This window comes from Gobius niger (genome assembly GCF_951799975.1).
Source record: "Gobius niger genome assembly, chromosome: 21".
Taxonomy (NCBI): Eukaryota; Metazoa; Chordata; class Actinopteri; order Gobiiformes; family Gobiidae; genus Gobius; species Gobius niger.
In genome coordinates this window covers 1,741,112-1,768,754 of record NC_136872.1, presented here as the reverse complement: position 1 = coordinate 1,768,754, position 27,643 = coordinate 1,741,112, and the positions used below count along the sequence as shown (strand labels likewise).

Here is a 27,643-nt window from a genome sequence, read left to right as displayed (position 1 = left end):
ATTAACCGTTTACTCATGTTAACATAATGAACAGTAAAGTTTGTATTTGTAGTATGTTTTGTTTGCAGAATATGACTACATCTTGAAGAAGCTGATTTTCAGGGTAGTGAAGGTCCTCTGCTGCTGTGTGACCTGCATATGGGGCAGGGCTCTCCATCCTGAACGTCAGATACAGATGCTCTATCTGCACCACTCACCATGGTTCAAACCAACATTAAGTTGCAATGTCATCTGTTTATGTAACATATGTCGCTTTTTTTTTGTGTTGGACTCACTCTCCTCCCCATTGCTGCTATTTGCCTGCACAAATCATCTGGCCAGTATGGAAGTGGAGGCTTCTCTATTGTGCTACAGCTGCTACTATCGTTGTCAAGATATTACAAATAAATGTTTTCCATTCAATGTTGCAATTTGATATTACATATTGGCATGTTCCCATTGTGATGTAGCATTCTCATGTTTCACAACACACAAGGCTTCTGAACTATAACAGTTACTCTTCACGTAATGCATTCATTGACAACCCTCACATAGGAACATGCACACAGAAGGGCTTGTACATTACGTTACGTTAAGACAAAACTGCCAACTGCCAAACAGACTGGGGCTATATGGTATTCTCTAAAGAAATGTAGGACAACCTTTGGCCTTGCGCATGTATTCTCATCAAATTGAAATCTGAAATCAAAGTTTTCATGAAATGACACAAATATTCATGAAAAGAATGTGCTTTTATTTAAAACAAACAAAAATGTAATAATACGACTGCTGAGGTTGTCGCAGAATGCCTCCTCCACCACCGTTGATGGCAGGATCGCCACCGCACTGCTCTTCTCCTTTGACCTACAAACAATAAAATGAAAATGGATTTTAAAAGTTGAACAGAATGGAGTGGAATGTTTAAATCCTGTTGTTGAGATCTCTAAAATAATACCAGAAGCACATGCATTAAAAACCTGTTTGAAGAGTAATTTTTCTGTCCTCATCCACATTTAAATATAGACTGGTGTACTGCTTATATATGACCTCTGACCCTGAGGGTACAGGAGCAGAGGCAGAGAGGGGCTGGGGGCCAGATGAAGCCACAAGCGATGGAGGGGCCCTTGGCTCCTGAGTTTAAGTTGACTCTGTTAGGATTGTGTTGACACATGAGCACTAATAATAATTTATGATTAATTATTATTATTACATGAGCACTAGTCAGATTGGACAAAACACAGCACAATAGACAGGTCATGGCGGACTACATACCTTCAGTCTCTGGCTCTTCATCACTCTCCAGTCCCGAGGTGTTTGAGTGGAGGTCCTCTGCTGTGTCCTGGACCTGGCTCGTGTTGCTGCTGGTGGTGCGTGGCGCGACGAACCGGTTGAGGAATGACAACACAGCAAAGAACCTCCACTGTGGCCTGTGGTCTGCTACTGCCCCACTCCTTTTCTTCACCTCCTCCTTCTTCTTTGAATAGGTGTCCCTCAAACTCTTCCACTTATTTTTGCACACCTCCGCTGAAAAAAAAAAAATTTTTTTTACAATGTGTTCACTAATATCACAGTTACTATATGTTTCCAACATGCAATGCAAATGAAGTGGTAATTGATGGTTACACATGGTTACACAGGGCAGGTTAATTAAAATTGACACCAAAAAAATGCTTTGGTAGAACAAGATATTGCCTGTCACTCCAAGTTGCTGGCTTATTTCTCTCCAAGCAAGTTTCTGTCTATTCCTTTACCGCGACGATGCAACTCCATGTTGCAGGTCAGTCAGCATCCCTGGTTAACAAGGCGTAAATGAACGTACGTGTAGATTGGATTACTTGAGTGCATGAAGCAGTGGGCGTGGCCTCCCTGTTCGCTCACGGTGCTGTTCTCCCTGGCTTTGACACGCGTTTTTCCTCATCCGCACGCGTTTGCTACGCTTAATATGCGCGGACAGCTTTGCTTGCATTTCGGAGCGCGTTGAAGCCCCTCTACATAGGGTTAACATGGAGGTTGGAGGCGTGGACGCTTTAATGGCACCTTTAAGCGTTACCTTATTTTGATATCATTCTGGGCTTCTTCCCAGCCCAAATAAAATCAGTAATTGATTTGTCTATTGTTTTAAATAAGCTTAATGGGATATTTATCTGCTGAAAAAGTATCAGTTCAGTTCAGTTTTGGAACGACAACCATTTTTATAGCTTGGACTTTTCCACATAGAGACAACTGCAATTTGTCCCATCCTTTAATTAGGTCATGAATTTTTTTGAAAGTTTGTGGAACCCAATGAAATTTCAGTTTGAAATTCCCTTTGGGAGCAAAAATCTGATAATGGCATTATTTCGCTTTTGTCTCAATTTACTCTATAGACAGATATACTTGAAAAGGCGTTGACCAAGTCCAACAAAGGTGGAAGAGAATTTTTAGGTTCGGACAGCAAAATAAGGACATCGTCGGGAAAGAATGATATTTAATTATCTAACCCTGCCGTTTAGATTCCTCAAATTTCCTGTTTTTTGTTTATTGCGATGGCTAGTGGTTCCAGTGCAATAAGGAAAAGGGGGGGTGACATGGGGTCGCCCTGTTTAGTACCACGTCCAATTTGGAAGGGAGGAGATCAAAGGCCATTTGTTGTAACAATGGATATAGAATTTTTGTATAAGGTCTGAACTATTTTCTGGAACACCTTTGGCTTCAGAAAGCTAGGGATATTTGAAAGGTTCAAATATCCCCAGTCAATACGGTCAAAGGCCTTCTGAGCATCAATTGAGAGCAAAGCAGTCGGCCTATTGAAATCTTTAGCCTTCCAGATTATAATTTGTTCTTTTTTCTTTATTGGTTCATTTGGTCGGGACAGTGCATGTTAATGAACATACATGGGTCTCATGCATGTAAACGTAAAAAAATTTACATATTTTTAGTGGCAGGGGAAACCGGAGTACCCGGAGGAAACCTACGCAGACACGGGGAGAACATGCAAACTCCACACAGAAAGGCCTTGTCCCTGGTGGGAATCGAACCCGGACCTTCTAGCTGTGAAGCACGAGCGCTATCCACTGTGCAACCGTGCTGTGCAGTAATTGCCTCAGACTGTCTGATGATTTCCTCCCTTTTACAAAGCCTACCTGGTCGTGATGGATGAGCTGAGGCAAGACTTTATTCAGTCTTGTTGCAAGGATTTTTGTAAATAATTTCCCAACACATAAGGCTTATTGGTCTATAACTACCACATGCCAGTGTAACTGCTGTCTCAGACATTGAGTTGGGAAGTTGGTCAGAGAAGATTATTTCATTAAATATTGTCAGAAGTTCTTCAATGAATTCCCTATAGAACTCGTTACATATGCCATCAGAGCCTCCCGTTTTCCAGATAGTGAGCTGATAATTGCTTTTTTAACTTCCTCTAATGTAATGGGTCTTTCCATTTGGGCTACATTCTCTTCAGAAAGTTTGGGTATATTTAACAAGTCAAAAAATGTATTCTATGTATATCAAATTCTCCTTCTTGACTATATAGTTCTTTATAGAATTCTGCGAATACTTCATTGATTTTCCCTAGGATCTTATCTTCCTTATTCCGTACAGCACTCATCTGTTGTGCAGTCTGTTTTGCTTTAAGTTGACTTGCAAGAAGTTTGCCTGGTTTATTTCCTGACTCGCACCATTTTTGTTTCAACCTGTACAAACAATATTCTGCTTTTGGGAGAGAATATTATTTAGTTTATACTTTGATTTATACTTTTGATTATTCAACATTTTTATATTAGGGTTTCTCCTAATATTCCTCTTCCATACATTTTATTTCTGTTTCATATTGGTTTGCTTTGGATTGCTCCTTCCTTCTTATTATGGATGCTTGTTGTATAAAAATACCTCTGATAAATGCTTTAAATCCATCCCAGACATATTTTTGAGGTGTACCAAAAGTCAGTATTATCCAATAAACTAACATTCATTCGCCAGCTAAAATCTTGTTCTTCTTTTTGCCTTTGTTAGAATACATATCTCAATGGGAGCATGATCTGTTAAGAAAACATTTCTATTTGGTTGAAAAACAACCTTGAATATTGACAAAACGGTTTCTATGTTTTTTCACAAATCGCTGTAAGGTCTCGCTATGTGAGACTGGACCAACCAGGAAATCTCAAATGTAGACCAAATTAATTATTTAGGAGTCATTCTTGACCCACATTTAAATTTCCAAAAACATATAAAAAAAACTAACCAATACGTTGAAATTTAACATAGCAAATTTTAGATATATTGGAAACTCTTTGACCATATGCTTCTAATCTTTATCTAAATGCGTTGATAATCCCGCACTTTCGTTACTGCATGACAAGTTGGTCGCAGGCCTGTAAAACAGGCCCTTGGAATCATTGTACAAAAGCTCTCTTAAAGTTCATGACAAAAAATCTCGGTTATATCATCACTGTCATATTCTTCTTCTGTGAGGCGTCCTCAGTGATTTGGGTGGCCTTCCTAAACACTGAGCGACGAGGGGTTTGAGCTGTACCAGTGATTTGTTTAGGCCTGAGTGATGATGCGGGAGAGTTTGGATTTGACTATCAGAAAGTTGAATCATGATGTAATACTAAAAGTAATTATGGATTTAGTGAGTGATTTGCAAACCAGTGTTGAAATGTCCTTTTTGTATTATAACATAACCTCGGTTTCCTCAGCAAATGGAGGCACTGCTGTGCCTTAATTATACAGAGTCCGCATGGTGGTTAAAAGACAGGACAACATCTATTTCAGTCCCCAAGTATTTGAAGGACTGCACCTGATCCATGGGCTGACCTTTGATGCAGAGATTGGCAGGGGCAGGTTGTTGCTGTAGTCTGGGCCTACAGCACAGCTCTTTAGTCTTTACGATGTTCAGCCTCAGTGAACTCTCAGCAAACACCTGGGCTGCTTCCGAAACGGTCAGATTGCTAAGAGCTCTTACGCCAAACCGGATGTGCGTCAGCGTCCGCCATGGCAAGTTCCCTCCGAATTGGTAAGTCAGTTAGGAAGTAGTTAGGAAAAGTAGCCTTGATGCTAACTATCATGGCCACTTTAGCATAGGGACCTCTGATGCTAACTAACCAGTGATTAGGAGCTATGTGCCATCCCATAAGCCACTGCGTCAAATCTCCCCACCCCCCTCGCCCCCACCCTCGAGTGATTCATGCGCAACCACTGTTGATTGACAGGAGGACATTTAATAATAAAAATAATAATAATTAAAAAATAAGATTCTGCACAAGCCAAACTTTATAAAAGTGACAAAATCCATATTGTCGTCCCCACAGCTCAGTCACATGTCAGTGTTAAAGAGGAAACTCAGGAAACAGATTAAATGCTTTTGTTTTCATTTAGTAGAAACTTAAGCCACATGGATCATTTGCTGCTGTAGCTTTATGAAACAGCTGCTGAAATAAAATAACACTAAAGGGAAATGTTTGGATCATTTGGATTTATTTTTCTCCTTAAATGTTTTTGTTTGGACACTATGTTGTTGTTGGACACTGTACACTAGGGGGCGACATGCACTTTTGTTTGGCCTCACTCCACCAATAACTTTAAAGAAGAAGAAAACACCTGTTGGTGATGTCACTTCCCTTTCCCCTGTTTAAGGACGGACGGATTGTTCAAATGCTGCTGAAGGTTCACTAACTGCATAGAGGTCTAACAGTTGACCCCATGAAAGGTTAAGGAGTTAGTTGCTAGTGTTAGTGCTTAGAGGCTACAATTTGATGGTTTCGGATTGAGCCCTGGACTAAGGCGCTCACCTCCTGCTGATACTGGGACAGAGTTCAGCATACACCTCGTGTGTCACCAGGGCCATGTCGTCTGCATGTTTCAGCAGTGTCATCCCAGGTAAAATCAATACAATAGGGTTAGGGTTAGGGGGTGAAATGGTAGGGGTACCCCTAACCCTAAACATAGCAAGACTGTCTTTGTAACTTTGCACACATTTTTTTTGAAGGATCACAAAATATTGTCTGAATATCAATATTTCTTTTTATTAATGTATTTGAACGGGACAGTGCATATTAATGGACAGACAATTAGTGCTATAATTATGCCGAAAAAACTTACCGCCAAGACAAGTACATACAGGATATAGGAAACAAAAGACAAAACACACAGCAGAACATCATAGACAATACAGGCAATGACAACTAAACAATCCATAAAGTGCATTTCTTTCATACGCCACTCTCCTCGTCCCTCAAGCTCACACTCACAAACTTGTACCTGCTAAATAAATAAAAATATGTTCATGTCTAATGCCTTTGTTTACATCTCATTTGTCCTGTTAAATGAGACGTTGGTGGTGCTTTCTCTAACTGTCACTGGTAGAATGCTCCGATGGGAACAAGCCTTAATGGAAAGCACGTTTTGAGAAACAGGCACCCCCGAAACTGCACTTCACAGTCTCATTGCGATGTTGAAGAAAAAAACCCCCGAGATATTCATTTTAGTCAATATCAACCAACGCTAGTGCTGACACTTGTGTTGAGCATGCACAGAAACATTTCCTTGGACAAATTACATCTTTATTTTCAAATGTGAATTGTATGCCTGCAACATTTCCACTACCTCAAAATATATCAATAACGGTAGAGAACTTAGAATTATTGTCCATGGTATCTCAAATACTACATAACTGTTCAATATTAAATTAACATTTAACATTTCAACTTCATCCACACTTTATGGTTACCAGTTTGGAATGCATTGGCTAATACTTAGTTTTACACAGTTTGACATTGTTCATATTGTATGGAAATTACCTTAAAAAAAGAAAATAAAAGGCAAATAACCACTAACGTCCAAGGGTCAACTTTAATTTTACCAGCATCATGAAATAAACAGTATTTCACATCATACTTTACAACTTTTTTGACATATTAGTTTATTGATCTCACAGTACTTTGTGTAGATAATTCTATTTCCTACTTTTATAAGTGTTTGCTAAGTTTTTGAGCTTGTCTCTCTCTGGCTTCGAATGCAGCTTTTGTGTCAATAAGCTCTTCCAGCTGCTGCCGGATCCAGACCATGTGGAGTTGTGCATCCTCACTTTTCTCCCGCAGCGCTGATGACTCATTATGCAGTTGGATGGCCTTAAGTGACAACTGCTCACTCTGTTCTCGGCACTGTCTCTGCATTTGATGAGCATCATGCAGCAACGAATCCACACTCAGAAAAACTGAGTCACACTGGTCGCTGCTCATGGCCTGTACAGAGATCAACACAGGTCAAAGTAAGTCAACCTTAGATATTTACAATGTTGTTTCTGTTGCCAAACATTACAAAGCACAACAAATACATTTGGCAATTTCATTTATTTCAGTTTTCTCATGTTACAGACTTCTGTACCTGATGAAGAGCATGAGGCCCGAAACGTCACATATTATGGTGTAAGAAGCAATTTAAAAAATGGGAGCTTTCACTGCTGTGCGGACCCTTTAAGTCTCAGGCTTATGCACCGTAATGATGTGACATTCATGACTGACTGGCTCTTCGAACCACTCTTTGTGGTGAACGGTTTGAACTGGATCTCAGGTGTCAATTTTACCCAGAACTCCCCCGAACCAACACAAGAATCAGCTCAACAATGTAGCAGCCGACACAAGTGAAAGCTTTTTGCAATGAAGTGATATTGCAGTGATATTGCACATAATAAATATATATATATATATATATATATATATATATATATATATATATCTCGTATCAAAGTAATTTGTAAGCGTGTCATAGATTGCTATAGCCTCAATAAAATATGTTAATGGTAAAACTGTAGAGATCTTACCTTAGATTCCAGGGTCAAATAGATCACCAGACTTGTTTTATGAAGTTCTTGTGGCAGAAGTCCTCTTTCTCTGAGTTTTCTAGTGTTCTGTTCTTCAGGTACCTTGTAATCCATGTGGTTGCAAGTTCTTTCACTTCAATAATCATGATCTCCTAAGGCTTAGTCAGGGCCGTTAATCCTATTAGTTTAGAGCTCCACATGATGTAAGAGAGTTTACATCAGTCAGACTAATGAAATGTCAGCGCACACCGCTACTGCACTCATGCAATTCTATAAGGCCACGATCAGTGCTCACTGATGGCCATCTCTTTCAATCTTTAGTGCAATCTGAGCACTGACCTAAATATCATGCACAGAGAGAGCAGGAGAATAGGATCGCTTGGTCATATGCCTGCCACAGTTAAGTTTCTAAAATATCTCACAGGGCTTCAAAACACGGCCTGAACATTGCTACTTACGTTTTGACTACTCTTTTAACGAACTAGTCCCTGTTTTTTCATCCAAATAAGATTCCACTTGGTACAGTGCATCTAGACATACGGAAATGCAAGATTTGGCCACGAATTGTAAAACTGTACAATGGTCTCCTCATAACGCTGTGGCAAAGAATGCGCTGATTTTGTGTATGTTTTAGGACAGCTTATGCTCACTGGCATTGACCATTGAACTCATATTTGAGTCATCAATGTACTACCTGGAACTAAACAGAACACACCCATCAATATATAACCTCCCTGAGGATAGCGCCCCCTACCTATACTTTGAAAGCTGCAGTTTGGGGGATTTTTACTACATGTTGCCAGTGTATTCACTTTATCAAACAAAAACTTACATTAGTGATGTAATACTTTATAAGATGTGGGCGTGGCCAAGGTATTGTCTCAAACATGGCACATTATAATTTATAATTCCAAAATGCATTGAAATATTGAGCTCACATTTCTGTCACTAATGCATTACCCCAAACTGAACAGAACACACTCATTTTTAGACCAACTTTTCAATACCTTGAACATTTTAGGTTGGATGATTTTTCCGAAACATTGCAGGTATATGCTACACAATAAAGCAAACCAAAATATATATTACAGTCATGTCAAATTTTCTAAGATGTGGGCGTGGCCAATGCAAATGTATCTCCAAAAGCATATTTTCCTGCATAATTCAAACATGCAATGATCTATTGTGCTTATATTTGAGTCACTAATGCACTACCCCAAACTGAACACAACACATTTCACACAGTGCAGGTATATTGTACACAATGAAACAAACAAAAGATTCTACTACAGACATATCATATTTTAATAGATGTGGGCAAGGCCAGGCTAAATGTCACCGCAATGGCAAGATTATCATATATACATCTTATTTCAACCAACATCCAATATCCCCTCTTTTGACACAATTATGTGTCAACATGTCCGTATGCAGCCGGTCTCCACTTGTGCATTTCTGCTACAAAACAACAAGTTTTTAGTTTCAGGTTTGTTAGTGGTTTTCTTATAGACGAGGCTCAGCCTGTTGGAAGAGAAGAATTTCATTATCGTGTTCATACTACAGGTCGCATTTTAGTCATACGCCTGTAATCAGATGCACGACAACAGACAAACAGACACACACAACGACCAACAAAGACACAAAACACAACACAAAAGTCACTTACGCAGAGAGTAGTTAGGTCAGGTCAAAAAGTCAAGTTTTGTGTGATGAGGCCTTCATCATGTTTTTTCAAACCACAGAATCTGTTGGAAAATTTCAATTTTCTTTGGGCTGGATTTTCACATTATTTGCATATAATTTGATGAGCGCTCTTATTTTGAAAGCCTGATTGTCTTTCTTGTAGGGATGCATTCATGTACTTCATCATGGGGAACTTAAAAAAAAAGAAATAAAATAGGAGATAAAAATCAAAGAAAGAAAACAACCCCAGTACACAAAAAGGTAAACTCAAAAGCATCAGAAGTTAGCAACAAAAAATAAGACGAAGACCCAAGTTACCGACGTAATATAAGTTTTGCACAAAGAAAGTGTGAAAGCAAATTATACAATATGTTGTTTTTGTCTTTAAGATGATTAGTCCCATTTTCATTCCCTTTAAACGGGGGGTATTATGCAAAATCGACTTTTTCAAGATTTACATCATGTTATTCTGTCATTCCCTCATTAAAAACATGCCTGAAGTGTTGCCTTGGCACATTCACGTATTTCTGAGTACTCTGTAAAAACTCTGATGGCGGCCATTTGAGGGATAGGTTTGCCTGAGTCCTCCTAGGAACGCCCCCACCTCCTGGAGACGCCTCCGAGCTTTCGTCACCAGCCGAGTAACCAACCACTGCTCCTCAGCAGAACCCCCTCCCCACTGATGCCACAGACAGCGTGGAGGGGGCGTGTCTGAAAGGCTCAGAGGTTCTTAAAGAGACAGAGGCCTATTTCAAGACATTCACTACAGCCATTTTGAGAGAGACATTTTATACAAGGCAGTTATTCTAATTTACTGCATTTACAGACCAACAGAAGGTTTCGTCATCATTGTAGTGTGATATAGACTGGTGCTATGTGATTGAAAAATGCAGAATACCCTTTCTTTAAAAATAAGTTTCTTGCATAGAAACGGGTGACGATGACGCTTGTGGCAGCTGCGTGTTGAGTAGGTGAAGATACCTCAGCCCTATTAGCTGCTTTTTTCGCCTCCACTCTTTAAAAGTATATACTCTGAAGAAAGACTACTCATGAGCAGGACCAGAAGTTTGAGGAAAAAAAGACAGACAAAAGGGCCAAAAATGGACCAGTTCCTGTCTACCGCACCTGCCCCTAGAGCACCTGAAGCTAATGTTAGCGTAGCTAACACCGAGGCCAGCAGCGGCGCATTCCCTGGGAGCGAAGATTTCCCCAGCGGGTATTCTAGCGAAAGCGTACATTTCTTACGTGAAGTTCGCCGCATGATCCAATAAGACATACAGGAGGAAATTTGCAAAGTGGGATCCGATGTGTTGGTCGTGAAATAATGCCTACAGCTAATGACAACGGAGGTGACCAAATGAGGAACGAGAGTGTCAGAGGATGAGGACAGAGTTTCAAGATTCGAGGATGACAACAAATCCCTGGTGAACAAGTGCAGACTATGGCTAAGACCATAACGGAGCTCCAGTCCTGGGTTGAATATCAGGAGAATTATAGTAGGCGAAGAAATCTACGGCTACGAGGTGTCCCGGAATCAGGACAAGACGACATGGAATGTGTGAAAGACATTTTGAAGAGCTTGTTTAAAGACACTCACGAATACGTAGATGACAAAAAAGAGCTCACCGCGTCCCCCCAGGACCAATTCAGAACCAGGATGGTCCTGGGAACCTTCTGGTCAAATTCCTCCACTTTATGGACAGAGACCCTCAAAAACTCAAGAAACAGTTAAAACTGTTTGTAAAGATCTGGGGCTGCGAGATGTCTGGAGACTATTGAACCCAACTGCAAGAGACTACACCTTTTTCTCAAATAGACGCTCTGTTTTTCCACGAATAGACTACTTTTTGCTGTCCCATCCTTTAATTAAATGTGTAACTAACTGTATTATAGGCACAATAGGAATTACAGTTAGTTTAGTTTTAGTTAGTTTATTTATTTATTTGAGCAGGGACAGTGTACAATATACATTAACCTCAAAAGGTAGATGCATTGTACCAGGTTGTATCACTAATTTCCACCTGCAGTCCCTGGGCAGACTGATGTCAAACAGACAAAGTCATACAAATATGTATACAGAATAATACATTTCCCCAAAAACAGCATTAAAATCAACACGTACTTCATTCAATCCAAAGCATTAATTTGCACACTCTTGCATACACACCAAGTACAGGACATTATGGGAACAAGTTTGTTTTAAAATAAGCCATTTTTTAGCCTGATGTGAAAAAGTGTTAAAATTTACACATGTGGTCAGCTCTGTTGGCAGGAGCGGAGCTGCGGAGTGCTGATTTACACTGGGGAATCCTCCTCTCGCCCCGAACAGTCGACCGAGTGGCTCGAGATAAAATTTCTGAGCTCAGTGAAATGAACTTTTTTTAACGGAGGAGCTGCAGTACCTTTCATTATCTTGAACAACAGACAGAGATTTGAATATATGATTATGTTTTCAAAACTTAATATACAATGTTTTTTAAAGTCCCCCTGGCACGCAAAAACATATAACATATCTTGTTCTTTATTTATTGTAACATGAACAAAGTTGCTCAACTAAAGTAATCTTCATCCAAGTCATAAAAGAAGAGCGCTTTCAATAAAGTGCACTCTGTAATGGCTTTTTCTGGTTTTGTATGGCTAAAAGTATATGATTTGAAGCCCTGTTCGGAAGCAATTTTTTCCAGCGGATTTTGGGGAAATGTATGTTGTTGTGAAGCAATTGTTTGTGCATTCTGACTCGGAAGCATATTTGAGTAATAACCAGTCTCTCCACTTGAGGTCGCCACAGTAAACGTGTTTATTTCAGACTGTCTATTTTCAACGCATTTTGCATTTTCTATGGTTGCATTATATCGGCTCTTTATGTTTTTAGATGGTTTTGAAGCGTCTTTGAAAAAAGCGCTATGAAAGTGTAAGCCACTAAACAGGTGCGCATGGGCAGTGACCCATGAACTGCCATCATAAATGTGCGGATTCCCGCTTTCTCTCTCTCTCTCTGCCTCCACTTCAATAAACAGGGACACGGTCCAGACCTGTCCTCCAAAAAGACCCTCTGCTTTGCATTATTATACTATTATATTATTATTATTACAGGGGACAGGACTCCCCGTTGGATTACAGTGAAATTATATGGCTGGGATAACTGACACTGATAGAAGAATTAACTATGAGTTGGGAATGCCCGAATACGAACACTAACACGAATATGAACTTGATCCGGAAAATCATTTGTACAATCAGATAAATGACACATGTAAATATTATTCTGATGCGGAGTTTGCAGGCTGTGAAACCGATAATATCTTTTCGTTAATCCATTTAAATTGCAGAAGTCTACGAACTAATTTCCACAAAATCAAAGATTATTTAAAAGCATTAAGAGGACAGTTTAAAATCATTGCATTGTCCGAGACTTGGTTAAAAAATGATAATGTTGCAGAATTTGATTTAGAAGGGTATGAATTGCATTACGTGAATAGAAGCAATAAAAGAGGAGGAGGTGTGCCCCTCTATGTTAAACTTGATTTAAAGTGTCGCATGATACAGACGATGACCACTGTGGTGAATAACCTAATGGAGTGTATAACTGTAGAAATAGAATTGGAAAGACAGAAAAACATGATTGTATCATGTGTGTACAGAACCCCTGGTTCAAAGGTTGAAACTTTCACAGAGAGTATAGAACAAATTCTAGATCATGTAAATGACAGAAAAATCTTTATTATGTGTGGGGATTACAATATTGATCTACTAAACATGCCTCAACATAAAAAAACATCAGATTTTCTTGATTCGATGTATAGTAAAGGTTTCCGCCCCCTCATCACGAGGCCCACACGAATCACAGCGGACTCTGTAACACTGATAGATAATATATTTGTAAATATCACTGAAGAAGTCAAATGTGGTATACTGATTAATGATATATCTGATCATTTACCAATATTTATGACTTATCAGCATTGTAACATAAAATCAAAAGAAGATCCACAGCTAAGACTTGTAAGATTAAGAACCGAAGAATCAATCAGTAAATTTAGAAATGACCTGCTGGAAGAAGATTGGAATGGAGTGTAGAAGACGTGAACTTAGCCTATGATTGTTTTTTAGAGCAGTATCAGCTGTTATATGACAGAAACTGTCCATTTATAAATAAGAAGAAAACAAGCACAAAAAAACATGGCTTACCAAAGGATTGCAAAATGCTTGTAAAAAGAAAAAGAAACTATACAAGGACTTCATAAAATATAGAACACAAGCAACAGAATATAAGTACAAAACTTATAAGAACAAGTTAACAAGCATATTAAGACGAGCAAAAAAAGATTATTTCTCCAAAATGTTAATGGTAAACATGAACAATATCAAAGGGACATGGAAAATATTAAACTGTGCAATGGAGAATAAAGTTGGAATTACAAGTGTACCAAACTATCTACTAAATGAAGAAAATAAAGAAATAGATGTAGAAGGAATGGCCAATGAATTTAATTCACATTTTGTCAATATTGGTCCTAATCTAGCAAAAAAAATTACTTCAAATGATTGTCTGGATGTTATGAAAGGGGGAAGTAAAGTTATGAACTCCATGTTCCTGGAGGGAGTTACTGAAGCAGAAATTATATCTGCTGTAGCTCAGTTAAAAAACAAGACATCGACCGACAGTAATGGGTTTGACATGATGATCATAAAACAAACTATTGATTGTATAAGCAACCCTTTATGCCACATCTTCAACTTGTCCTTCACCTCAGGGGTTTTTCCAAACAAAATGAAAATCTCAAAAGTAATCCCACTCTTTAAATCAGGTGACAAACACTGCCTAACCAATTTTAGACCAATATCTCTAATTTCACAGTTTGCAAAAATTCTTGAAAAACTTTTTGTTTACAGATTAGATTCATTCGTGGAAATAAATGATTTGTTAAATGACAGGCAGTTCGGATTCCGAAAAAACAGGTCCACAGCCTTAGCGTTAATGAAATTCACAGAGCATATCACCACAGCAATAGAAAATAAAGAAAGCACCATTGGCGTATTTATTGATCTAAAAAAAGCTTTTGACACCATAGACCACAACATTCTATTTAAAAAACTGCCGCATTATGGAATTAGGGGAGGGGTGTTAAATTGGATCAAAAATTATTTAGAAAACAGACAACAATTTGTACAGTTTGCTGGTAATACTTCGGAAAAATTAAAAATTGAATGTGGAATACCCCAAGGTTCCATTGTTGGGCCCAAACTTTTTATTTTATACATAAATGATCTATGTGAAGCATCAGAAATATTACAGTCTGTGTTATTTGCTGATGACACAAATTTCCTCTTCTCTGGAAATAATTTAAAGAACATGAGTAAAATAATTGAAAAAGAAATGATGAAAATAAAGGATTGGTTTGATGCAAATAAATTGTCACTAAATGTGGCTAAAACAACATTCATGGTGTTTTCAAATTGTGAATTAAACGTGGATATCCAGCTGTCTTTAAATGGAAGAAATATTGAAAGAGTATCTGAACTCAAGTTTTTGGGTGTGACACTGGATGAAAAATTAATTTGGAAATCTCATGTCCACAGTATTAGAAATAAATTATGTAGAAACATTGCTGTTCTTCACAAAGTCAAATATTTTTTAAATCGTGAATCTTTAAGGGTCTTATACTGCACTTTAATACTGCCTCACTTACTTTATTGCTCAGAAGTTTGGGGAAACACATACAAAACTACAATTCAACCGCTGATAAAAATACAAAAAAAAGCTATAAGAATAATAAATAAAACGCATAGTAGAGAACATACAAATCCACTGTTTATAAAATCAAAACTATTAAAATTACAAGATCTCATTAAATTACAAACATTGATAATAATGTATAAAGCAAGATTTTTTCGATTGCTTCAATCTGTACAATTGATGTTTGTATTCAACACCGATGCATCCAGTCGTAGAAAACTTAATTTTACTCTCCCTTTTGCCTGAACAACCCAGAAGCGGATGGGCATCTCCGTGGCCGGAGTCAAACTGTGGAACACCCTGCCCTTGAATTTAAAGAACTCCTCCACAGTGCACCAATTTAAAAAACAGTTCAAATTAACAAATATCAACTCTTACACACTACTGTAAATATTAGATTTTAATTTTAAAAACAGTAGTACCTGTGTTGTTTATTCTAGCTTTTGTATAATACCTGTGAATCAGACCATTTATGTTTTGTTTTTTTTGTCTACTTTTTGTATTTGAAGAAATGGGCACTTAGCATAAGCGTTGTCTTCATCGTGCTCCTTTTCAATCATGTATAAAAAAAAGCATGTATAGTTGTTGAAATGTGAAAACATGTAACTAACATGACTGAAATAAATAAATAAATAAATTATACACCTCACATCGGTCAGTTACATTGGTGGCAGCGGTGCTGCCGACGCCACCCTGTCCGGTGGTGGTGGCAGTATGGACGGACTTTGTCACGCGGAGATAACGCATGGGCTGGGTTACTAGCTAGCCCGTACACCACGAGGACATGGGTTTGAGAGGAGCATGGCTGTTCTGATTGCCACTGGATGACCGGACTTTGGCCACGCCTTGGCCGGGAGATGGCCGACTGTCTGGGGGAGTGTGTGCTGCAGAGGGGTGCCTGATTGATCAGCGCAAACTAGGGCCGACGTCCGGGTGCCAGATGTCCAGTCCCCTTCGGCGCCAGGCGTGTTGGGGATGCCCAAATCCAGTGCCGTCCTTCGGGAGCCAGTGTTGACGTGGTTGTGCCTGTTGGGGTGTCCTGTTGCCATGTGCCGGGAGGCCTGATGTTCCCTGCGTGTCCCGCCGGTGCCTGGTGGCCTATGATTCCCAGCAGGTCTCGATGCATCCTGTGCGTCCTACTCTCGCTGTTTCCTCCTGCCATTTTCCAGGGGCTTGTGCTGGACAGTATGCCGCGGACTCAGATGGTTTCCCTCGCCCCTCATCGTGTGCTGTGTTTGTTTATGCATGTATTATTAATACATTATTTGTTTTGTTTTTTGTTCATATTGTGGAGTGTTCCTGTTCCTGTTCTGGAGAAATGAGGACATTTCTTGAGTGAGGGGGGAGGTATGTAAGCCACTAAACAGGTGTGCATGGGCAGTGACCCATGAACTGCCATCATAAATGTGCGGGTTACCGCTTTCTCTATCTCTCTGCCTCCACTTCAATAAACAGGGACACGGTCCAGACCTGTCCTCCAAAAAGATCCCCTGCTTTGCCTTATTCTAAACCTCACATCGGTCAGTTACAAAAGTATTATTAGGCACGAGTGGCCTGGCAGGATTCGGGCCTATGTAATTATTTTTATTTTTATCCCCTGGAACCAGCACCTTAACATGGTGGAGGGGTTTGAGCGCCCATATGATCCTGGGAGCTATATTGTCGGGGGCTTCGTGCCCCTGTTAGGGTCTCCCAGGGCAAACAGGTCCGAAGTGATGGGTCAGACAAAGAGCGGTTCAGAAGCACCTTATGAGAGACCAACAGGCCCATATAGGCCGGGGCCTTTATTTACTCAAGCACATCTAGGACCAGGCCTTTATTGGAACCAGGCCAAAATTAGAGACAGGCCTTTATTTCTATTTGAGCAAAACGGACTACCAGTAGAATGAAGATTTTATTTTGTAGGGACAACAGGAAGTGTTTCGTTGCTATTAGCGGAAGGTGACATCAATGTCACCGCAGGTTTCTCTTCCGTTTTTACCGCGGACCGGATTATTTGTTGTTATCTTGTGTAAAAGGCGAGTTTTGACAGAGCGCTTGTGTTCGTGATCGATCATAAAAGACCCGAGTGAAGACGAGACGCTTGCGCCGATCGGAGATATTTTGAGGCGTGGGACTTACCTGCACACGGAGCAGCTGGACGTGCTTTGAAGACGCGATGGTGACTTTATAAGCCGAATGCCCATCTCGGGTCGCCCGTTGCATTATGGGTAGTGGAATTTCTTTCGGCTACCAAACAGCATTGATAGTTAGCGTAAAGCAATGAAGAAAGCTCTGAGCACATGAAAGTTGATGATATAAAGTGCTTTTGTCGTCGCCGTGGAGCTTGTTACGATATTAGCATGAAGTCTATTTTTACAACCAGGGCTGCGAACGGAAATAGACAGAAACTGAAAGAACTGAACGGCCGTTCATATGTAGAGATGCTTCAAAAGTGACGACCAGTTCTTGTTCACATAGATGGAATAACTGTGTGAGAAAAACATTTCTGACCCTTGAAGGCGACTGTTGGACAAAGTGCAGGGTCTGAAACTGTGGCCTCATGTCGCCGATATTTAGAACATTTAAACTGGAATGAGAAATAAACAAGGAGCTATCGTCCTGACTCTTCCCTCACTTTCAAGATATTGATAATATAAATATTTGCAAGAAATTTCACTTGAGACTTATAGTCTTTAAACAAATGCCCGTAAGCCTTATAATTGACGGTTATGACTCAATACACTTCAGTGTTCACGCTCCGCTACCTGAACTCGCTCACACATTTCAGTGGCGGTGTGGTTTGTTTGGTAGCCGAAATTAGGAGCCTGATTGACCCACACATGCGCAGTCGAGATGGGCATTCGGCTTATTAAAACCCTGGAGGGTCACACAACATTTGTTGCTTGCCCTGTTTCCAAAAATAGTCACTGAAGGTTTGAAAAATGGCTAAATCTGTGTCAAAGTTACGCTTGGATCAGCTCCACTCCGCAGCGTTCCCCATCGGCCGGGTTCCCGTTTTTTTACTTCTTGCACGTGAGTTATCATTTACACCAGGACAAATTGGGGAATATTTCTAAAGCTAAAGTTTCTAATAATAGCCCTGGCCTGTTTTAGAGACTGGCTTTTATTACCCTCCGACAGCTACGAACCCGGCCACTGATAGAGACCAGGCCGCTAATGGAATTACAGGCCAGTATTAGAGAATTTACGGTAGCTTACTGTCTTGTAATTGCACAAATGTCATGATTTGTGTCCTAGTGTAAAAAAATTATATATATATATATATATAATACATACAGTGAAACAAACCTCTGCAGTTTTAAAATCGCTAAATATAGTTGTTTAAAAGGTTTCTATAACTTTCGTCATCTCTTTTCATGATTGGGGGAGGGAGGGTGAGGGGTTCTATTCACCTTATTCCGGAGGCTCGCGTGGGCGGCGCCATTAATTGTGCCCGCCTCTTTTCTCCTATGTGTTAACATGGGACTGGAGAAGTCCACATAAAATCAGTCACTACACGAAAACAAAGCCATTTTTCGTCCGCGCAGAGAAACGCTGCAGTGTTGACATGTTGGTGCAAATGAACATTGGCCATTTTACACAAATCAATCGACTAAACATCAGATTTGAGCGGAGAATATTTCCCTCGTTCTCCGTTTAAATGAACGGGCTTCGCGCTCGACCGGAAGTGTCTGTACAACAGAAGTGCAGAGACAACGCAAAAAGTGGCAAAAGTGGGCGTGGCGGAATAAGGTGAATAATTTGATATTCATCTTGTGCATATAATTAAGTCCAAATATAAATTTGGATATTATTGTGTAAATTGTTCTGCATTGCTCTGCATGGGCTCTAAGTCCAACCCGTTCGTTCAATTGAGTTGGATCACTCCTTTAATGTAGTTCCTCTCCAGGACGCCCAAGCAATTATCCATCCTCAGCTACTTATCTGAATGTTCTTTTGGACGTTACATTTGATCTTTTAATTTAATAAACATTTAATAAAGGTTTATCTTATTATCTTATCTGTTTCACTGTTTGATAAATGTGTTAACACTGGTTTCCAAACTGTTTGAAAATCAGTCATATTTGGGAGTTCAGTGAGGTAACCTTTGCTGTGAGACTAGCCTATGCAAAAAAAAACAATTTGATACTTCAATAATACCAACAAATACAGCTTTTTATAAACTATAAATTACTCACACAAACAAAACATACAGTAAAGATTTCATATGTGCATGTGCTCATTGTGGTCTAGCTGGACTGTTGAAAAATGGTTCTGTCTCAGCAGCGGTTACTCCAGGGTCGGCTAACAGCCTTCCTGCAGACAGCCCAAAGCCACCGGGAATGTTTTTGCTATTCAAATTGTAACTTCTCTGAACAAAGATCAGAGCTCCTATCATCAGCCATAAGAAGACGTTCCCCCACACTGCAGTCTATAAAGAAAATGACAATAACCACATAACGTCAGGTAGAACAATATCAAACAGCCCAATCTGTGTTAATATAAATGAATAGTTCCTGTGATTGTGCAGGTTTTCTCCAGGTTATCTGGTTGAGGGTAAGTGTGTCTGACAGTGTGAGTGTGGGACATCAGATGGAAATATGAGATACCTCTAGTTACTACTACAAGAAGGCACAATGTGTTCCCCCTTAGTGTTTCTTGAGACTGTGAGATCAATAAAGTCCTATCTTATCTTTAACATGCATTTCCAACCCTAAGAGTACAAAAGGAATATGTTTGCTTCAGTCATTTATTCAGATAAAGACATACTCACCTCAGCTTTGTGCAGACTACTGTAAAAGTGGTCCCCTTTAAGTGGAGCAGCCCATGCTTTAAATTGAGCTTCATCACAACTGTAAGAGGAAAGACGTGTTTACAGAATAGACATTCTTAGGCCTGGTGATAATAAAAATCTACTTGTTAAATCGCTTAAAAGGGTTTTATATCCGGAGGGATTGCTCTGGGGAAGGGTGTAATTCTTCATATTTGGGGAAACCTCAGGGTATTGCATGTTATTGCGGCCCAGCATTTCAAATATATAGTCCCTACTTTTATGTTAAAGCCCCAAATGTTAGTGCATAAATTTGTAAGTAAGTCTTGAGATTTTTCAGGTTCAATCGACTGTCAGCGGGGTCGCTTTGGTAAGCTATTGTTTTTTACGGGTGATGTACTGTTCCACTTCAGGGCCTTATTTATAATTTCCCACGCTGTCGCAGTCATTGTTTGCATCCGTCCACATGCGCAGGTGGGCATAGCGTGTGACATCATTCACTCCACTGGTGCAAGACTGCAGACGCAGCACCCTGAAGCCTTTGTGTTTATTTCTGGGGATTTCAACCATGAAACCCCTTACTTATGTTGCCTGCCTTTTCCCAGTTTGTGAACTGTCCAACTAGAGGAAATAAGACTATTGACCTGAAGTATGCCACTGTCAGGGAGGCATATAGGGCCATTCCGCTGCCACCACTGTGAAAATCTGATCACTGATCAACTTGGTCTTGTTACAGCCTCAGTATAAACTCCTTGTAATGAGGCATTACCAACGGCTCTTCCAGTGGTCTCTGAGAGACTGCTTTGACTACACTGACTGGGAGGTTCTGCAGGGGAGCTGTGGGGAGGACATTAAGAAGATCACAGAGTGCACCACAGATTACATGAATTTCTGCATGGATGCTGCCGTGGACACTTGGACTGTACACTGCTTTTCTAACAACAAGCCGTAGATTAAAAGCAACATGAAAGGTCTGCTGAACAAGAAGAAGAGAGTCTTTAGTGGCCATGACCAGAGGCTTAAGCCGGTACAGACTGGGAGAGACCAGGGTCTCCTATAAGCAGAAGGAAGAGCTGAAGTTGCAGCAGGGCACTATGAGAGCTGTGTGGGATGGCATGAAGCTATGACACTCTTTGTTTAAAGAAAAACAATGGAAAGTAGCAGAAGCCACAGTGCTTGCTCCCATATATGACTGTCGTTCATGATACAATTTGTCAGTGTTAAATGTGGAGCATATGTGGGAAAATAGCGTTTAAATGATCATTTGTAATCTGGTGCAGGTAAGTAAACTTCATCTTATTGCCATATGAACAGTGAAAAAACCTGTAGACTTACTCGAATAAAAGTACATTATTAGTGTCATATTGACAAAAGCTAAATAATTAGTAATAATAGAAAATATCTTCACCTAGTGATATTGGGCACAGCTTGAGCAATAGAGTTACACAGCGTCTGAAAGCCCATTCTCAGCACACATCCGGTGATGATGAGGAAGAAGAGGGAAACGGTACACACTGCCGCTTCAAAGTTCACCCATATGCGCTCCCTGTCCACAATGTGCAAAGGGGTCACTATTAAAATAGTAAATAATGAATTTAAGACCACATGGTGCTGCACCCCATTACCTTTTAATGTGTCCCTCGATGTAGACTATGTAGAGGCAGTACAGAGAGAAGGAAAAGCACGCCACTGCCACCATAACTGATATGGCCGATACAAAGTAACACAAAGAGGGAGAACTGGAGTACTGGATGCCAATAGAGTCCGTAGTTTCATTGTAGGAAACAAGTCCATAGAGCACACACCGACTTGCAAATTTACCCTGTGAACAGCAGGGAGTAAAACTTGCTGTTGGAACTAGAAATTGACAGAATATGACAACATAGGAAAGAAAAATGATCAGAGCAGTAGAATAAAGCAAAGGGGCACAACAGAAAATACATTTAAATATAAGGTGCAAAGTAATGTTTTTTGTCAAAAACTAGAAAACCAAAATTAATTTCCTGATTAAATTTTAACTAAACCTGAATAAAGATTTAATCAAAACACTGGGACTAAAACTAATTTAAAATGTGTTGTCAAATGGAGCACTATACAGGAAACTGTGGCGTGTCATTTTAGCCAGGGAGTTTTAGGATATGTACCAGCACACATTCAGCTCATCAGTACAACAGATTAAGTTTTAACAACATGCACACGGTTTAGCTCCTTTGGAAAATCATTGATAAAAGCATTTATTTTCACATAATTTGGCTGCTATGCATAATCAGGATAACACAACTGCAGAAGTCAGCAAACAAAATAAGTCTTGTTATATTAAATAAAATATAGCGATACTAAAGTCGCAGCTTGTTGTCATTGTTTACATTACAGTGACACTATTGCAACCAGAAAGTTGAGAAACTCATCCCTGTGAAGAATGTGTAAATGTGTAAGGTATGCTACTTTTTTTCTTTTTATCGTGGACTCTGTCTTCCTTTTACTTTCTTGATTTTTTTAATTAAAGGGGCTGGATGCAAGTTCGCCATTTTATACTCACTACTGCCACCTCCGGCCATATGTGTAACTGCACCTTCTATATTAAGCTGGTGCATGACGGCAATTCGGGCCGAAGTGACACATTTTTGAGTGACCGTACAAGATTTTAGAGGCAGTTGTGGTGAACAGGTCTGAGCTCATTCTACACATTAGGACATGGCTGGAACATGTAGGGGGAAGAAAATACATAATTTTAACATTTTTAAACTCCTTATAGTCCCTTTAAACACCCAGTGAGAGAACTACAGTAACAGAGACGGAGAGAAAAACAACAAAACAAAACAATAGACAAACATACAATGTTTTCTGTATGTACAGTATTTATAAGTTTATGTCACAGATAAGCGTTGTTCAGGAAGATGGGGTAAATATATTATTTATTATTACTCTTCTGGAACACACAACGTCATGGAAAAATGGATCAGCACACCGACATCAAATCCCTATCCTCACTGTGACGTATGGAGCAGGAGCATCATGGTGTAGGGCTGTTTTGTTGCCTCAGGGGGTGGACAACGTACTATCACCAATAGATTTTTTTTTTTTTGTCTGTCAAAGACATTTTGCAGAAAGACTTGAGAAATTCACAACAGCGTGGAATCCGTAAGTGACCCTTTGTATTAAATAGCTGTCTGGCCCTTCTTTTGTAGCAATAACTGCTTTTCTGTAGTTGCAGATCCAGGAGGTGTGCTTACTTATTCCACGCTCTCCTGTGAATGTCTACATCAGGGGTGTCCAAACTTTTTTCACTGAGGGCCACACAGAAAATTATACAACAACTAAGGTCAGATATATAACTTTGCCTCTATTGTCTTAAAGCTCGCAAATTCAATAAAATGTTAACTATGCTCATTGCTCAGTGTTTCCCAGTGTTTTTTATATATAATGTAATGGATCAGTTTTCTTTCAAGGGGCGCAGGCCCTTGATTCTTGTCTCAGCTCCGCCCCTGCAGCGCCCAAATACAGACTCTGAACCTCAGCCTGAGGCTGCAGACAGAAAACACTGACCAACAGCTCTCATCTCGTGTAGGGAAAGAGCGAGAGTGGGATACAGGGGTCCTGAATTTCATTTCACTGCCATCCAGAAAAATAGTTATATAATAATTATCATGCAACGGTCTGGAACATAATTTACTGTAATAATAATTAATGTGCTTTGACAACAATGCAACAATTCATTATAGTTTTGTTTTCTAAAATTGCATTTTGGGTTTTTAAATAACAGAATATGTAGATACACAATGTACCAATGCAGTGCTGTGTTTCTCCTCTTTGCTCAGCTCAACAATGAGCCCTGTCTAGTCCAAGTTTAAGTCCTGGTTTAGTCCTGGTTTGTCCTGGTTTGTTCCTGGTTTAGTCCAGGTTTAGTCCAGGTTTGTTCCTGGTTTATTCCAGGTTTGTCCTGGTTTAGTCCAGGTTTGTCCTGGTTTGTTCCTGGTTTAGTCCAGGTTTAGTCCAGGTTTGTTCCTGGTTTAGTCCAGGTTTAGTCCAGGTTTGCTCCTGGTTTAGTCCAGGTTTGGTCCAGGTTTGTTCCTGGTTTATTCCAGGTTTGTCCTGGTTTGTTCCTGGTTTAGTCCAGGTTTAGTCCAGGTTTGTTCCTGGTTTAGTCCAGGTTTGCTCCTGGTTTAGTCCAGGTTTGGTCCAGGTTTGTTCCTGGTTTATTCCAGGTTCGGTCCAGGTTTGGTCCTGGTTTAGTCCAGGTCCTGCTCGCTGCTCTTTTGTTTAAAACATCAGAAACAGTTGCGCTGTTTGTGCATATCGATCGCGCGTGCATATTTAATTGGATAATTTGAATCTTCTCAGTTTTATATCTTTAGCCGAGCCGTATTTCAGTTATTCTGCAGCTGTTTCTAAAAGTTTAAAATGTGTTTAGGAGCTCAGAGGCAGCAGTTTCTCTTTCTGTTCAGCTGGGTTCGCACGCAGTGTGAGGGAGAGAGACAGAGCAGACGCTGCTGCAGGACTGTGGAGAGTCACGTCGGGTCCCAAGTTTGGATCCAAGTTTCGGGTTCGGACGGGTTGGTGTGGGGGTCCGGATCCAGACTGAGCTCCGCCATTTCGTGACCTCTGGTTTAGTTCATTATAGACAGCTGCATTAGTGGAGCAGTAAAGAGGTTTACTATGCAAACTAGACCTGTGGTCTTTTCGTTTATAAGCTAAATAAAACTTGTTTGTAATAATTATATTAATAATAGGCTACTTATACAGTGAGGCATTGTTCGCTGCTCCTTATTGTCCTGTTAAACCTGCGCCTCTGCTGCAGATGTTGTTGGGTGAGACAGAGAAAGAGAGGGGAGATCGGGACTGTGGTGGATAAAAATAGACTATGGCAGGGCCACAAACTAATGTATTAGTGGGAAACCCTGATGCTTTTTAATGGTATTTGCCTAAAGTAAAAAAAAAACTGCCTTCATCACAGCTTTCTATTTATGGATTTTCATTTATTTCATATATATTTAATCATAGCAACAACAAAAAAACCTATATATATATATTTTTTTTTAACTATATTTTTAGAATTTGCCACAGGTCAATTAAAAGTGGGCAGTTGGCCCGCGGCCCTTAGTTTGGACACCCCTGGACTACATGTTATGGCCAATAAAAATATGATAAAATGTAAATGTTTGGGTGGTATTAGTTTAAGCAGACTTAATCATTCCTGTGATTTTGATGAAGATCAGACCACATTGAGTGAAATTCCAAACAGTGTATTTACTTTTTCTCACCACTGTATATCAGTGTCTGTGAAGCCCATCTTGCGTTTTTTTATTGTGGGTGATATGTGTCGAGGATTTTGTATTGTAAGAGCTTTAGGTTGGTATATCGAATTTGAATTCTATTAACATGAAGAGGTACTGAATGGTATTGTGTAAGAATATACAGGTGAAACTCGGAAAATCAGAATATCGTTCAAAAGTTCATTTATTCAACTTATAAAATGTGAAACTAACATATGATATAGACTCTTTACATGCAAAAGGACATATGTCATGCCTTCAATTGTTATAATGTTGATGATGGCTTAAAGTCCATTTTCAAAATATTCTCATTTTATGATATTTTTAATTTATTTTTTTACAAGCAAATTAGATTATGTATTATATATTACAACAAATATACTCAGTTTGCATTTAATAAGTCTATCATATATCAGTATCACAGTTTAAGTTGAACAGAAGTGACTGCACTTTTCAACAATATTCAAATTTTCCGAGTTTTACCTGTAGTCTGGCAGCAGATGAGTTAAAGTCCCTGGCCTTACCCCACCTTTAAAAACCATGTATGTATGTATGTATGTATGTATGTATGTATGTATGTATGTATGTATGTATGTATGTATGTATGTATGTACACAAATCAAATACATTAAAATAACAATAATAAATACATAAAAAAATAAATACATAGCAGATGGTAGAGTTAATAAATAGCTTTTTCATGCCGTATGTTTCCCTACATGGACCTGCGACATTTGTCTATATCTAGGATAGTGCAACAAGTAGAAAAATCACCTAAAATGAGAAAGAGCATTTGAGTGAAGTTACCTGGATGATGGTTAGAGACGCTGCGGTCACAATGCCGCAGATGAAACAGCTGACATAAAGACACAGCTCCAGTAGTAGCAGTACAGATAAAGTCATCGTTGAGCCAACCCTTATGCCTCAGAGAGTCTGACAGCATGCACAAGTTACCAGTTACCACGAAACTGCAACACATTTCAAAATAAACAAAAGTATACACTGCGCAAAGAGTAGGAGTTTTATCAACCAATAACTTACATTTTGCAATGTAGAAGCCAGGGTGCTGATCTCTGCTCTGTTTCCATCCACAGATGTGCTTTCCATTATATAAACCGTGACATTACCAGTTTGCCACACTGACAGCTCGATTTACCAACTTAAGCACAACTTCTGACCAATTTTCTTCAAGCTGGAACACAACTCACCTGATTACCAACAACACAAAGTCAGTGTGGGCTCACATGGTGTAGGTCTGATCTACAAGTGTCCCAAATGAACAGAGAGCTTGTAGTCTGAGCTAAGCATGTGACGTGGAGACATGTGACTACTGTGCAACCCAGATTGAATCTGTTCTACATATTCTCAATGCAAGGGCAGTTTTCTCTTTTGCTCTTTGAGTAGATGGTGGTTATTCACACATGATTAACAGGTTTCCGCTCAATATTCCATAGAATACACTGCCTTTAGTTAGAGCCACATCAGATGCTGTAAATGACCTATAATGAACTACAGCTACTGTATTATGTTGCCTTTCAAAAGCAGTTTAACGTGGACATATCATGCATGACTGAGACTTTTGGGTGGCTCAGCACTTACAATTTCCTGACATAATTTCCTTCAATCATGTCTATGTAAGGATATACAGAAATGACTGACACACTGGGGCCAGGGCTGGTCAGGAGTTTGCATTGTAGCTGTTTTTAGGCAGCAGTGTGAAGGGTACAGGGCTTTCAAATTCTGCAAACTGCATTCGAACCACTCCATGACATTGTGATATCATTTATTCAATTATTTAATTGAAAAGGGACAGTGAACAATAATCAAAATTATATAATGTTCTTTTTTGTGTGTGTGTGTAGGTGAGTATACATCTGGTATAGGTATGTGTACCGCTACGTACGTACATATTACATTTTTTGTTCTATTTTAGATTGAAAAAATATATGTTTGTATATGTAGGTATGTGCATGTGCGTATATGTATACATATATTTAAGAGGAAGGAAGGGAAGGACTTTTTTTTTTTTTTTCACCTTGTACAAGGAATGTACTATTTTTACATTTGTTTGCAAAGTACAAACTAAGTAATTGATCACAATATATATATATATATATATATATATATATATATATATATATATATATATATATATATATATATATATATATATATATATATATATATATATACTATGTAAATGGGCCCGAGTTAGCAGAAATTAGCACATTTTTACCCGTTAAGGCCAGCCTAAAAATAGACAGAATTAAAATCACATGACAAATTTACAAATACAATAGCTACAATGCACACAGTGGAGAAGTATATAGTTAGAGCAAAGTATAGAATTGTCTTATATCTAGTGCTCACAAGTCAGTAACTCCACTCCACTTTTTGGCTTTCTTTTTAAATGGCTA

At 39.3% G+C, this 27,643-nt stretch overlaps 1 protein-coding gene across 1 annotated transcript; it reads right to left on the bottom strand.

Annotated features, from left to right (window-relative positions):
- Positions 1 to 75: 75 nt before the first annotated feature.
- tmem179ba (transmembrane protein 179Ba) lies at positions 76 to 26,129 on the bottom strand (the record flags this gene model as incomplete). Its single annotated transcript, XM_079580030.1, has 8 exons — positions 76 to 158; positions 1,252 to 1,503; positions 7,046 to 7,202; positions 19,477 to 19,614; positions 19,957 to 20,035; positions 21,362 to 21,499; positions 21,579 to 21,775; positions 26,034 to 26,129. 8 exons carry the CDS (start codon positions 26,127 to 26,129, stop codon positions 76 to 78), a joined length of 1,140 nt encoding a protein of 379 aa, XP_079436156.1.
- Between the last annotated feature and the right edge of the window lie 1,514 nt (positions 26,130 to 27,643).